Source organism: Balearica regulorum, chromosome 3 (genome assembly GCF_011004875.1).
Source record: "Balearica regulorum gibbericeps isolate bBalReg1 chromosome 3, bBalReg1.pri, whole genome shotgun sequence".
Taxonomy (NCBI): domain Eukaryota; kingdom Metazoa; phylum Chordata; class Aves; order Gruiformes; family Gruidae; genus Balearica; species Balearica regulorum.
Window position 1 is genome coordinate 99717593 of NC_046186.1, and position 15395 is coordinate 99732987.

A 15395-nucleotide genomic window follows, 5' to 3' on the forward strand; every position below is an offset into this window, starting at 1 on the left:
CTCAAGGCAAGGAGCTCTCAAGGATGAGGTTAGAAATTTCATATGAACAAAGCACTTGTTAATTCTCCATCATAGTAGTTTCTTATCGCTCTAAGTTTACTTGCCAGCCAACACACATTCCTCAGAAAACTTTATATAAAGGTACATTAGGTTTAATGATGTAAGTGGGAATCAAGTTTTAAATCAGCAGAATATACGTATATACACTGCTAAAAGTATCCAAAGCCACATTTTCTTTTAAGTACAAATGCTGTCTTTAACTCTTATTCAGCAAAATCCTCGGTCTTGTACCAAGGTTTTAGTCAAAATTCTTTTCTAAGACGCAGGAAAAAATTTTAAAGTAGAACAGACACTTTGAGAAAAGAATGCATTCCTTGCACATTATTCTGCTGGTTTTCTAGACAAATCTCAAAAAGGCAAGCCCATCATATCACGCTTACTTCTGAAATTCAAGATATGCCTCAAGCTCAAGTCTGAGACACTGCTATATTTTTTTACAGACGATCACAGAAAACTCTTGCTAAAAGCCATTAAAGTCAATGGAAATGTCTTAACATAAACTTTTACTCATCAGTAACAAAGTTGCAAGTTAAAGCCATAGAAATTGCTGCTGTTTTCAATTTTGTTCTGAAGATAAACAGTTAAACATTAGCCTTTCTTTTCTACCATAAAAATCCTTGCGAGCCGATTGTATGAGGCACTTGCAATTTTAAAATTTCGAATTCACCCTCCCTCTTTCCTGAGCATTGCAACATCTTGAATTCTAAACCGAATGCTTTGAATTCTGAAGCAGATAAAGTACAGTGCATTGCTCGCTTTAAGAAATTACACTGTAGCAAGGTCATTCCTTTCTCCCACTAAATACACAGAGAAACATATGCATTAAATACCTGCCCGTATTTTTTTTTTTAAACAAACTTTCCTGTTGACCATCGTATTTTAGGCCAGAAGTGTAAGTTTTTCTATGCAAGATGCTGTATTCGTACTAAACCCGCACGGAATGAATCAGCAAACAAAGAAGAGCTGCTCAGTGACGTTTCATTCCCAACAACGCACTTCTACTACCGTATACAAGGGGTATACATTTTATCTCTGATCTAATCTATAGGTGGAGGTTATTTGTTTGGTTGGTCTTTTTTAAGACTTAACTATACTTTTGGTTGATAAAGCAAGAATGCTGCAATTAATCACCCGATTAACACTCAAGAGAGGCAGGTTTGATAGCAGCTGTTTAAAGAAAGGAAATATGCGTTGAAGTATTTCATTCCTGCTATGACACTCATAAAAATAAGGGGGGGGGGGGGGGGGGGAACTTAAGTTCCGAAGGGCAAATACCTGTTTAAACACACACAAAAAGTATAGCGACGCTCTGCGTGCCGCAGCAGAGTTATGAACTACCTACTTTGAATGAGCCTTTACTGCCTCCTGCCTGAGAGGCCGGCAGGCAGCCCACGCTTCCCGCCCGTGGGGGCTTCCTCCCGCTTGTCCTTCGTAAGGCGCCAAACTGAGAGGTCGAAAGGAAAGACTGGACACGCAGAAGCAGCTCTTTCCCGTGGGCTGCAAAGGGTCTCTTCTACAAAATACTTCCCCTTCCCAGTTTAAGGGCCACGCTGGGACGCCCGGCTGGACCCTCGCCGCCGAGGCCGCAGCGTGAGCACCCACATCGCTGGAGCCGCCGCGCCAGGAGCCTTCCGTCCAGCAAGCATTAACTTTGTCATTATCTTCCTGCTATTTTCTCTGCTGTCCACATATATCAAAATTTTTACTTAGATTTATTCTTTTAATTTTCTCAGGTTAGGATGCTGCACCACAGCGAGCCACCTCACTCTGAGTAAGCACACCTTGCCAGCTGCTAATGAGGGCGCAGAGTTAACTTAAATCGCACAGATAAATATTTACCCCAGTATTTACTTTACAAATTTCCCCTTTTCCCTTCCAGGGAAGGGAACTACTGAAGGAAAAGAGCTGGAGGTCATTTCCAGGGATCCCTCACACGCCGGAGGAGCGCAGCGGTGCATGGGGGTGCACGGCGGGCCCTCCCCGCGCGGGGCAGGCGGCGGTACGTTACCCGTGCAGAAGTTGACGAGCGCCGAGGGGTCGCAGGCTGCGGCCAGGCAGGGCAAGCTGTCTTCCATTCCTCTCACTGATGCTGGCAAGTGACGCCAAGCCGGCTCGTGGCAAGGCTCAGAGCGAGCCCCCGCGTCCCGACGTGGCCGGCATGCCGCGGGCTCTGAGGAAACCCTCCCGGGCCGCGAAGCGCTGCCGGTGGCGGCTGGTCCCCGCTGCCTCTCCCCGCAGCCCCGGCAAGAGCGAGAGGCTGGAGGGGGTGGGATAGGGACAGAACTCGGCGGCTGCCGCAGGGAGTGGCTAACCCTCAGACGTCAGCCATGCGCTCGCACAGGCACTCGCTGGGCGCAGGAACGCTGCTAGCCCTCAACCACCACGGCGTTATGGCTTACATGCCTTTTCTGAAGGGAAGCGGAGCTCGCCGACCTGCTTCCACGCAGGAAACCGGCTGCTGTTTACACGCAGACGGGGTCTTGCAGCCCTCCCATCTGAAATCACAGTAACTGGGCTGTCGCACGGGCAACCTGCCATCCCCCTTTCCGATCGTGCTGCACCACAAGGTACCTACGGCCCGTTTTAAATTTGTGACACTAACGATAAAAAGCCAAGAGCGATCAATTTGCCCTCGGTCTCTGCAGAAAGAACTGCCACAAATGACTAATGAAAAGGAATTTCTGTACTTGGTGAATTCAAGATAAACCGTTACTGTTCCAAAGCATGTGTGTCTGTGTGTCAGAAACACCACAGACCTAACGTCAGTCAAAGCACAACGTGACATGAAAAGTTCACACGGGAGGGGGAGGAAGCGAGTTGTTGTTTGTTTAGTATTATATTTAAATATTTTTCATATGACATCATTCGAGATGAAAAAGCAATGACATCACTGGCAATATACTCGTATCCATTATATTAAAACGCAGCAAATACCGTGGCTTAAAAGCAGCAGTTTTGCAAAGCTATCGTTGTATTCAGCAGAAGGGAACTCGTATTACAAACGCATTACAATCTATTTAGCGTGATCGTGATTTTGTCTGTCTTGCAGGATGAAGCACAGCCAGATGAGAACTAATGAATGCAACATGTGTTCATTCTTTTGGTAGCCGTGCCTGAAGCCAATTGGCAGAATCACTACACCAAGATAAATGTCAAAACAAAACTATTTGTGAATATGTACTGCATATATTTTGCTTCTTCGCTCTATCATACTTGAAATAGTTTATCATTTTCAAGCTTTGTAAGCGTATTAAGTAACTCTGGATTAAAGTTTTGATTTCCAGATAACTGGGAGAGTAAAAAAACAAAAACAACAATAAAAAACCCACACGTAGGGGAAAGTCCATGTCTCCATTCAAAAAACAAGGAGGGGCAGCACTTTTTTCCACCCTCACAAACGGTCAATAAGAAGGTTCATAACAACACATATAGTTAAGACACACAGAATGGGTTTTCTGTGTTTTCCCCAGAATTAGCAATCTGCATAATTTCAGCAGTATCTCCCTTTTCCAGCAGGTCCCGACACATTGGAGCAATCGACCTCTTCAGTGACTTAAAAAAAAAAGAGAAAGGCAGTCAGCTGAACACAGCTCCGCAGTATGAAGCCAGCCAGACAACTACTGTGATTAATAAAAGGAAGGGATTAAGAAACTAAACAGTGGAAGATGATAAAGGGTAAAAGGCAAGGATCCGCAATTAAGGAAAGGGCTCTAATGAAGCCAAGGGCCTCCACACACAGCCATGGCACTGGGATTGACCAAGAACCCATGCTTCCAACTTGTCCCAACCACTATGTTGCATCACATCATTAGATTAAACAATCTTCACTGCAAGAGGAAACACTGAGTCTTATCTTGGGTGGGTTGGACACATAGAATTACTTGATGTGCACAGACATACATTTTGGTATCGCCTCAAACTCAACATCCTTCCTAATACAACTATGAAGCCTTGAAAGAAATTGGGGGCAAAAATCCTCCATGAGTCCAAACAGACATTGTATGTGCTGGTAAAGACCAGCACAGAGAGCAGAAAGAGGCTTGATTTGCAATTTTGAGTGCCTGTTAGTGCTCCAAATGAAGACAGATTACATACAACTGGCAAGAAGCATACAATGTAGTTCAAACTAATAATTTTTTTAGAATTTCTCATTTTTAGAGTAAAACATCTCGTATAAAAAAAATTAGGAACTCTTACTGTACTAAAAGGATACGAAATACTGCTATTTCCATGTATCTATGACCCTAATTTTTAGCTCTAAAAAGAAAGGATTTCCTCAGCATAGAAGAAAAAAAAAAGTTGCATTAGGGCAGTATTTTAAACAGAGCTTAATGCCTGCTGAATCAAGAGCATAGAGGTGAGGCAGAAGGAACCAAAGCAAATGTCAGAGCACCTTCAGAATGAACCTCTGAACGCTAACGTTTGAAATAAGATTTCAGATGGCCCACTGTATACAGCTCACCTTGAAAATGGCAGAAGCAGACTCAGTCCACCCATCACCTGTTGCCTGCTGGGCTGAGGATTTAGACCAAAATTCCTTGATTTGTCTTTAAATCTTTCATGAAAGCCTTAAAGTCCTCATTAGGATTTTTCTCTCTTCTAGCTCTGGCCCATACCTGTCCTTCTAAGCCATCCTGCTATCTTCAACAGCTGTCTACCTCTAACCTTTTCAGGCTTAAACATCATCTCAGGCTCCTCTTCCCTGCTATTACTTAACAAGAATGGCAGGGGATGAGGAGGTACTCTTCTTAAGTACTTTAGGTAGGCACAAATGATGAGTAACCTTCACCTAGAAAAAAAAAAAAAAACAACTCAGAAAACTAGTGGTGCAAAATACAATGTTACACCACGGGGGAAAAAAACAACCAACCAAACAACCCCCCTTCAATCTAAAATAAGTTAAAGATCAGGAATACAGCCAGGTACGTTATACAAGCACAGAATTTATTTTGCGTGTTTGTCCCCCACATACAGATTACACACATGTGGTAAGAACAGCGGATGTCTCAAAGACCACAGCAGCAGCCAGATTATGAACTGATGAAATGAGTCATTTTAGACACTTCAGGTTTTCACACACCAGAAAGCGCTGCAACCCACATTTTTTTCAGAGGTGGGAGCAAACAGTTCCTCCAGCTTTTAAAGAGAGTCATAGGAAGCCATGAACTCTTTGGAGTCATCACTTCCATGTGAAGTTGAGGAAGGTGTGGGTCCCCAGCCCCACACCCCAACCGTTGCCTTTCAGTGACCCAGACCCAGCCAAGGAAACTAGGGGTGCCCCCACCAAAGCCACTGCACCCCCAGCTGCACAGACTGCAGAATAGACACCTTGTCCCCAAGATGCCTTTAATAATTAAAAACCAAAGAGGAAGATTATTTATTGAGTTTCCTTGACAAGTGATCCGGCTACCAAGAAAATGCCTGCAGTTACATGAAATTTGGAAAAAGTTTAAGCTTCTCTTCATGGAACAAGGCTCTCTTCATCTCCCTCAGGTTTAGGAGATTGTAGATCCAAGAGCTGCTGCATGAGGCAATCACCTTATCTTCCCTTCAAAGGATTACTGGAAACTCTCCCTACCGACCTTTCCCTCAGAAAACCCGCAGCTATAACTGTACCTAAACAATATAAAGCGCTAACTGTACTGAGACTAGTTTAATGGCTCTTGCTGCTGAGCTGCAAGAGGGCAGCACTAGTTAGTTCTGTTGCTTCATATGTATAAAACCAATCGTGTTTCCACCGGCAAACAAGCCTTCAACTATTTTGCTTTCTTCTATCTGAAAAGAAACTGCAACAATGTTTCACTTGGCAATTAACCTCATGGCCAAACACTGTCACTTTTCAGCAGCTGCATGCATCTCTGTTCCAGTGTTATCTTCACCCCATGGAAAAGAGAGAATAACAAGGATTTCTTTAATAACCACCCAGTTCCTAAAGACTTGAAGCCTTTTATTGCTTCTTCCTTGGGCGGGGGGGGGGGGGGGGAATATCCTTTCTGAAATCGACTGTGTTTTTAAAATGACGTTTTATCTGTAATCACCTAACTAGCACAACAGATCAAAACCATCTCATCAGATGAGACAAAAATAATTAGGCAGAGTTTTAAAATACACACTTCAGTTAAGGACGCTCATTGCATCAGGCTTGTTTCCCACAGGAGCTGGGAGGTGCGCAGAGGTTACGAAGTTATGAAGGACAAGGATGGCCCCACAGGACCCAGTGCCCCCAGTAACACCTGCGCCACGCGGCAGGCTCTGCTCACCCCACCCCAGGTGCTGGCACTGTGATAAAACCTATTAAAGTCCCATTCTCTGAAGCATTAATACCAAGAGTGACGGAAGGCACAATCTTCGGCTACGATTAAGGTCACTTACAGTTGGCATAGGGCAGCACTACTGCTAAAATAAGCATCCCTTGCCCTTTCTCCTGCATCCTCATCCTGCTCCTGCCGCTGGCACAACCGCTCACAGGGCTGCACAGGGAAGCACACCAGGAGACTGAACAGCATGAAAACCAACCCATCGGCACCGACGCAGGAAAACTCACCAGGCCAGTCCTGTGGTGTATGGCACAACGAACTGTGTTGCAGCAGCAAGGAGGTGGCAGCACCCTCTGAAAGGGCGGCGGGAACCGTGCCCGTCAACAGCAGCTCTGCCCGTGGATGACTTAAGGTGATTGTGAAACAGCAACGCTTGTAAATCACCTTTCCTTGCCAGAAAACTGAGTGAAACAAGAACCGATACAGAAGAGCATGAAGTCCCCGAGCAAGCAGTGCCAGGGCAGGACATGGCAGAGAGCACACAGCTGGGCTGGAGGCTGTTCCCTTATCACCCCTCCTAGACTCAAAACTCAGCTCCTTCATCCTACAGGCGTTTTCCTCAAACAGAGCTAGCTTGCAGAAAACGTAAGAAACAACAGTTGTACATCGCATCTTAAAAGCTGTCCTGAGGCTGTTCTCCAGAACTAAACCATGCCCACATCCATGCGGCCAACCATCCCAGCAAAGGGATCTGAATGGGGGAATTTTTTTTCCCAAAACCACATTACCTAACTTAAAAAAAAAAAATCTGTATATATAATCATATACCCCAAAACTCAATTTGGAAAAAAAAAATAAAAATCAAACCAAACCCCCAAAAAATCCTGCCACCAAAACCCACAAACAATAAAAGACCTTCCCAATGCAAATACATATTTTAGGAATAACCACCTGAACGTCTATTTGTGGCAGGCGGTTTTTCTGCTGCATCAGCTGCTTACTCCAGTTTGTCACAGACCTGCAGAGGCAGCTGCGCCAAAGCAACGGAGGTGGCAGCAGGCTGATGTGGCGAGTAGGAAGGGTGGCAATATTTAAGGCTGGTATTTCACCAAGCATAACATCAAACCACAGCTGTAGCATGCCTTCCGCTGCCTGCTTGGAGCACTTGCACAGCAGACTGCTTGCAGCTGCTTTCCTGCCTACCCATCAAATGCAGTATGGAAAGAGCCAGCAAACAAGATGAAAATGTATTATACCTAAAACACAGCCACAAAAAATTTTATTTTGGGCACCTATTCAAGACTACAGCCCAAACCGTGTATCCTACATGGTGACCCATGAAAATGTGCGACCTTGCCCCTGAGAAAAGGAAGAGTCTGAACAGCAGCATCCTCCTTAAGTGCAGTCTGTATTTTTGTGGAGATAATCACAGTTTTGTCTCTGGTCAAGAACCTACGCAGCTTCAACCGTAGAAGTTTTGCATAAGAGAAAATTTTAAAGCTACAGGTAAATCATACATATCAAATAAGAAGCACTTCCATTTTCTGAAAGTGATCAGCAAAAGTTTGATTCTTAATAAAGACGACTAACTGGTAGTCTTAGTCATACCAAAGCTATGGTTATGGACTAGCTATAGTTAAGTAACTACCGTCTAATCATTTAGCTCATGCCAACAAAGAAAAATGTTGCTTTTGTCATGCAGAAGTGGGGAAACAGTGGGGGAGAGACCAACTGCAAAAGTGTTTTCTAACAAAGCACTTTCAAAATAAAGTATCTACTTCTAGAAATATTACACTGCTTAAGAGTTGTGTAGTCTTTCAGAAAAAAAAAAAGATTAAATGTTATTCTTGCATATCAAAACATTTCCAAACATTGGCTGTTTCCACTAGCATGTTGCTGCGATGTTGACTATTTTTACTATTTTTAAAAGTAGTAAAAAAATAAACTAAATCAAGTGTAAAAAAACTCCAGAATTTGAAAGAGTCCATTAAGAGACCAGAGAGTTTCTCATTTACTATCCACTTTGAGATGCTGAAGAAGTAGAAAAGCCTGTACAAAAACACCACCAACAAAAAGGGCAATCCTTCACACAAAACTAATTTTTATTGAGGATGTGCAGCACAAGACTTGTGGATGCACCAAGGGCTCGCACAGCGGGTGACCGGCTCAGCAGCGCGCAGGGACGACGCAATCCTTGTCGCGCGCAGAAGGCTACTCTCTGGGCAGCAGATAGGGATGGGAAATGCATCCCAGAGGGTGGCTCAGACATAACCACGCATCTTGGTATGGCATGTAAATGAGGAAGAAAAACCACAGACACTAGTCTGGCTTAAAACAGATGGCTAGGAACACCTTTCAGCTTCCAGACTTTTGCATACGCCAGCAGAACCCAAATCTTCCACCTGAGGAAGAATCTCCACTTGCGACCACGCAGCATAAACACAGTATCTCTGAATCAAACATTATCTAGTACACGCAAATGTGATGTAGGTGTCAGACCTTAAACTATGACAACACTTCAGAGTCTGACCTTACCAAAAGATCATTTACAGCCACCCAGTTTTGACATATTACACATAACAGCTGTACAGTACATAAATTAATTATCCTTCTGATGGCACAGACTACTAAATTGGTTTAAAGGGGATCTGTAGAGACAGTTTTATATCCGTGTCATTCCTTTAGTTGACAGCAGATTTTGTACTCTCAGTAAAATGGGTCACGATAATAAACATCACGGTTTGTTTACAAGTAAAAGATTGAACTGTTGTGAAATCCTCAGGCAGGGCTTGTGACCTATGCTGTTGGAAGAACATAAAAGATATACGTATACTTTTTTAAAAAAAGACAAATACGGAGACTCCTGTTTACTATTCTTGTTTTTTCACTGGTGTTCTCAGTATTATATTTCAGCTTGACTTTAATACTTGATGAATATAAAATGGGAAGAACAAGCCACACTATTTCCATGAATTGTTTGATAAAAAATTGTCATTAGAAGGAACCAGCTTGGTTCACACACAGAGGTCAAAAGAGACCTTTCAACTGAGTCAACAAATGTAATCTGCCAGACTAGAAGTCACGCTTACTTGAAAGTCTGAATAACATTATTGACACAAAATTAGCTATTGATTTCCAATTTACTCTTCCTGTAGGAATAGTAATGTTATAAAAAAATACCTGAGTCAACTGATACCTTTGCCAGACTCTCTGGAGAAAAACCAAAGGACAGAGACAAGAAGCAACCCACCATTTTAATTGGTAGCTCTTTCACAGGTCAAGACCTGTAGTCCAAAGTTGACCTCGAAATGTGTGTTGATATTGCCAGAAAAAAAACCAACAACAAACAAACCAACGTTCTATAGGTCAGGAAAAATAATTTCTTCCTCTGGATCATCAATCCTGTTAATGACAGCTAAAGGTCGAAGCAAAGACCAAAAAGGCTAATTAGAGAGAGGGGAAACTTTGGGGTGAGCAGTAGAGGTCTGACTGAATTGACAGATTAAACAGCTGTGGTGTAGACAAGGACACACCGTGCTATGGCAGAAAAACACCACACAAGAAAAATGGAGAAGGTCCTTGGTGGCTTTAAGAAATGCAGTTGTATTTTCCAAGAATCCATCTCACCAAAGCTTCAGAGACCTACTAAAGGTCAGAAGCGACAGGAATTTGACGGTATCATATTACGTAAGAGGCATTTTCACACACTGCAAAACCACCAGCCCTAGGAGGTGGGATGGTTACGGCGGTATATGATCAAGCTCGCTATGTCCTTACTTCGCCACAAGAAGCTTCTGTACTCCAGATCTACCTAGTCACCTTCAAGTCATAAGAGCTGGAAAACAACAGATCAATCCAAAACATACTGAAGTCAAGACTTTAACAGGAATTTCATCAAGCCTCAGATGAAGAGTATACCCATCTGTTCTTTGAGAAGAATCAAAGTCCATGATCTAAGTGACTAAGACACCAGGGGTGATGGGACTACAATTAAAAGCAACTTCTTCACTAGCAGAAGAGACATCAGTACTGACTGCTCTAAGCTCTTGAGGGCTTAGGATAAGGAATAATCTATATATATTTGCATAGGAAGTAAGCTAAAAGAATAAAACCTATTTCCCACCCGCTCACACCTTTTTTGAAATACAGACTATGGCAGCATGTCTATTTTTCTTACTACAAGAGGGTATCCCCAGTCCATGAAGTCAGTAGCTGCTTGCTTCATGTAACTAGCTGCTTGCACGCAAGTTTACACGATCAAGACTGGTATGAGCACAACTCTACCACAGGATTTTCAGACAGAAACTTGACAAATACCTTTACAAATAACTTTTTTAAATCCAAGTTTTGAGGATTTTTTTTGTGCGTGTTTCTTTTTTAACACAAAGCTCTAACCTACAGAACACCTGAACATAAAACTTTGATTTGAATTATGTATTCCCTATGAAATGGACTGTAAACACTTTTCCTCGTATCAGCTTGTACAATGTTTAAAGCACTCCGCAAAGCCAAATGGAGTATCACAGAATTGTAACTGCACATGGCTACACAGCTTTTCGATCAGAGACATAATAAAGCATCGTTACATTTACAGTCTATGTTTTTCTTTCACATTCCAAATTTTTAAAGTGAGAGAGACCTAGTCTCAAGACAGTCTTGAAACATAAAAGATGTCCAAATCTTAGTCAAGGGCTCTAAATTAGTTAACAAAAATAAGATTTTTATTTTTTTTTAATCATGTATACCACAGGTCACATCTGACAACTGAAGTACTCAGTCCAGTATACAAGCCTCAAAACTCCCACATTCTTCCTTTTTCTATCCCCAAAAGAATTTAAATTGTTTTTAAAAAGCTTTTGTCAAAACAAAGCTTCAGAAGACAAACTGTAACGGTGATTTATTTATCAGTAAGTTTGTAATCGCAGCAGCTTACAGGACACTGAGCAACTGACAAAAATACGTTTTCAGCGTAAGTTTTATTTAGTAGAAATGTTTTGCCTGCTATCTCTATAAACAGGAAGACTCAGCTATTTCCTTCAACCAAGTGCTACAGACTTACTAACACAACAGCCTGCAGCAACATCTGCTTGAAAGTAACAAACCTGTAGTGCTGGACATTTTATTATATTTCTCCACTGGCTGTATTTACAGCACAAATATGTTTTTTTCTATTTTCAACATAAATTAAAATCCTTAGAAGGAAAGCATACACTACCAAATTATATTGCAGGACACCAGAATTAAAGGAGCAATTGTAGGTAGCAATGAGAAGACAGGCTAGAATACCAAGGAAAAGAAAATTCCGGTCCCTTTTCCTGAAGTTTTCATTAAATGTTATGCATTTCTTTAGGCAGCATTTGAGGATGCATTCAGTTTGCAAGGAAACAGAATTGAAGCAATTTTAGAGGCATCATCCAATCAAAACCACAGGTTTTCACTCTTCTGTCAAATTGCTCAATATTCTGACACCCCGCAGGAAAATAAAGTGTAAAATTATACTACAGCAATCAGGAATTAATGAATTGTTGCAAAGCACTCATGCAGCCTTCCTACACTTGAATAGCTTGGATATTTACATTTTAAGATAAACACATTTGCATCTCAAGAATAACCCTCGAAATAACTGCTTTGCTTTTTTTTTTTTTTTTTCCTCCTGTCACTAGCCACCTCCTTGTTGAAAAGTGCCCGTCACCCTGCAAGGTGGCTCACAAGGAGGCAGCTCCCCCCAGCCCCTTTAAAACAAGGGCAGGAGAGAGCAGTTGTGGATTGCAAATAACTGTACTTCATACCTTTCAAGATTTTCTTAGCAGAGGCTTTATACCTCAGTATTTTTCTTTGCTAGTCTCTTGACAGAATCCAAACCACTCATATTGTTTCTCCAAAGGAGCAGTATTTGATTTAATGATTAACTCATCTGATGGGTAATCAGGCAACTGATTTTATCTGCTTCATTGCTACCATATGGTCAGCGTCACCTGCCATTAAGGCAAATTACAGGTTTTAAAGCATACCTGCAATCAGAGGGAGTCAGTTTGTTCTTGCAGCACCCTCAAAACCCACAGAGGATACACGCATTGGAGGGAGGTGGGGAGAAGTGGAGAGAAAAGGATTACATTAAACAACAATTTGGAGGAAGCATCTTGCCGTTTTCTGTCTCCACTGATGAAATCAGGTATATGGCATTAAAACCGATGTGAGAGAACACAGCTTATTTGCATTGTCTCCTTCCTTTTCTCATTTAAAAATCAATTGCTATCCTTAGGCAGGATATACATTGGAAAGAACAAACTAGCAAAACAGTAAACTGAATTTGCAGTCTGATCCTCATCGCCCACCCCAAGAGCCATATGAAACGGTCTGGAGGTAGACTGCGTCTGAGACCACTGAGCATGGGCATCATGTGTCAACGTCAACACGTGATGAGCATTTGGTCTACGGAAAACCAGGATATTTATTTTCTTTAAAGGTAAAAGCTGCCTGAATCCGTAGCAGCAATAATTTTTAAATGTTAATTAGCAAATTTCTCCACTCTACAAGAATACATTACTGATTTTCAAACCCAAAGCAACACCTTGGGCTGTCTGCATCACACCCACACACACATATATACGTGGTGTGGAGCAGCTTGATGAAGGTGGAGAGTGCGCGGTGGCTTTTCAGCACAGACCCACTCTCCTACAGCCAGGATGGAGCCAGGTACCGGCTGCGGGAATGAATCCAGCCATCCCTGAAAACACGCCAGAAAACGCTTGCAGATAACTGCTTTCAAGGTACCTCTCTTCAGTAAAAGGATTAGAGTGGAAATAACCCGCACTTGGCATCAACCTCTTGAGTCAGGACTTCGGTTTAGATCACTAGCAAATTAGGGGTTTAAACTAGATTGACTGTCGGAAGAGTTGATTTGGGAAGAAGTTTTTAGATCCTGCTGCACAATTTTGCAGGAGTTTTCCTGGCAGCTGCGACACCGGGCGGAAGCGGGACACAGCTCTGAACACAGACCATCTCCTAAGTGAAGTGCTGGACAGGCTAAAAATCAGTGAGAGACTCCAGCTGACTGACAAGGCAACAGGGACTCACCTCCACACTATTACACCCTTTACTCTGACACAATTTAACATAACACAGCCCTTCCAACAAGTTCTTAAAACAAGGCATCCTCGCAGATACAAAAGTCTTTTGAAAAACAACTTTTTAATAAAACTATACCTAAATAGCGTTTGGACAACTGGAGCTGTAGTCAACGTTACACGATACTGTCATTCCTTCTTTTATAGCATCATGTTCCCAACGATTGATTATCAGAGCTACTTTCCCAACAAGAATGGCTACTATTACTATTATTCCATCAGTTTTAAAAATTGCTTTTGCAAATTATTCAAGTACTTCAATTTGTCATACTTGTTTTGCTAGAAAACAAAAATGTTTAATAAATTCATAAAGATGATAAAACAAAAAATATGCTGACTTAATAGAATTCCATAGAAAAAACTGCTTTAGAGTACCCCATGAAGTATGACCAGCACAGGTTTTACTGACTTGCTTCTTCAGCAGATGAATTCCACTAATGTGTATTAAAAATGCTAGGTAAGTGAGTCTCCATACTAAAATTATGTTGCATTACTATGTTGCAGTACTATGTTAAGGACACTTTTGCCTCTTAGGAGACTAAACCTGAAAATTGGTCCACATCAGCTAATTATTAAAATCTGAAACACTAGTTATCACCCAAGACATTTTGCTTAGACAGAAAATGTCACTGATTTGTCATTTATGTTTCAGCTTTAACAGAAAAAGTAAGATAGTATAATTGAAGTCTGAAAAAAAAAAAAATCTTTGTAGTTAATAATAGAAAGTCATCATTTCCCTCTATAGGTTGCTGCCCTAATACTGTTGTAGATACTACGCTTCATGTTATAGAATAATATAAACTAATTCCCCAAGCAAGGCATTCCATTTTTCAATATTTTTATTCCTTTTTTATTTTCCCCCCCAAAACGTTCCATTGCTTTGGGTGTCTTTATGATCTAACCTAAGCAGCATAAGCGAGGCTGTGCACCGTCCTACACAAAGCATTAACTTACTCAAAGGGTTCTGCTGGCTTCACAAAACATTGAAGAGATACAGGAGAATCAATATTTCAAGTTTCCCTGAACTGAACACAGCTAATGTAAACCACTGATGCATCGAGTACTCTGGATTTGCTTTTGAAATGATCCAATGTTTCCAGAGAATGGGGAGAGGAGGAATATCAGCCTCCTCTTGGGGGATGAAGGGGGGGTGGGAGGTGGAGTTTCTTCTACAATTGCAAAAAGTATTTCTCAATGTATGGGGTAGCTGGAGCAGAGCAAAGCCCCTCACAGGTGAGTGAGGTTGTCTGCTGGGCATAGCCACCAGATAGCAGGATCTGTTCAGTGAGATAGCAGGGTGAACAAACAGCTATCAACAGCGTCAGTTTAAATGAAGTATCTTTGTCTAAACCATGTGTTATATGACAGGTACCTGCCACATCCAAGTTTTTCTAATTTATGAAGCAGATCTTAAGTACAAGATCTGCCTCATGGAGGGGAAGGGCACAATGGGTTTTTTTTGTCATCTTGTGTTTGTTAGTTCAGGATTATTTTTTTTCCTTAACATTGCACCCCAAGATGTCTGATTTTCCTGTTTTTTCCTTTTGCAACATCGAGGGCTGCTAACTTCCCAGTTTTATGAAACAAACACAGAAATCCTCTTCCTTGTACTTCACAGCTTCATCAAGATTGGCTTTAAAGAAGATCAAACTTTTGAAACATTCACAACAAAGTCACACCCATTAGCAATAGAGCTGATGATGATGTAAAAAAAACCCAAACCACCATACAACAAAAAAAAACAAAACAAAAAAAAGAAGAAACCCAAAACCAACCCCATCAGGAGCTCTGCAAGGCTTCCTCTCCCAGGAGGATTGCTGGAGTTCAGTCCCTGAATACATAGTTCTTGGTAAAGCTCACTTCAGTGGGGCTTGCTTGAACATTCACAACAAAAAATGAACAAAGCTTCTTATTTTTATGGGTCATATCGATTGTTCCAATGCATGCTGAT

The 15395-nt window shown here is 41.8% G+C and overlaps 1 protein-coding gene across 4 annotated transcripts in view; it reads right to left on the reverse strand.

Moving 5' to 3' along the window:
* EML4 (EMAP like 4) overlaps positions 1-15395 on the reverse strand; it is a 163107-nt gene that overhangs the window by 94146 nt on the left and 53566 nt on the right. The window contains exon 1 of one of the 4 annotated variants that reach the window (XM_075749150.1): positions 2069-2299. The exons of 2 other annotated variants lie outside the window; for them this stretch is intronic. In XM_075749150.1, the coding sequence (XP_075605265.1) occupies positions 2069-2135 (67 nt within the window). In that variant the 5' untranslated portion in view covers positions 2136-2299. Of the gene's footprint in view, positions 1-2068; positions 2300-15395 lie in introns of those variants that run through there. One more of the 4 variants, XM_075749151.1, reaches the window with a different exon arrangement.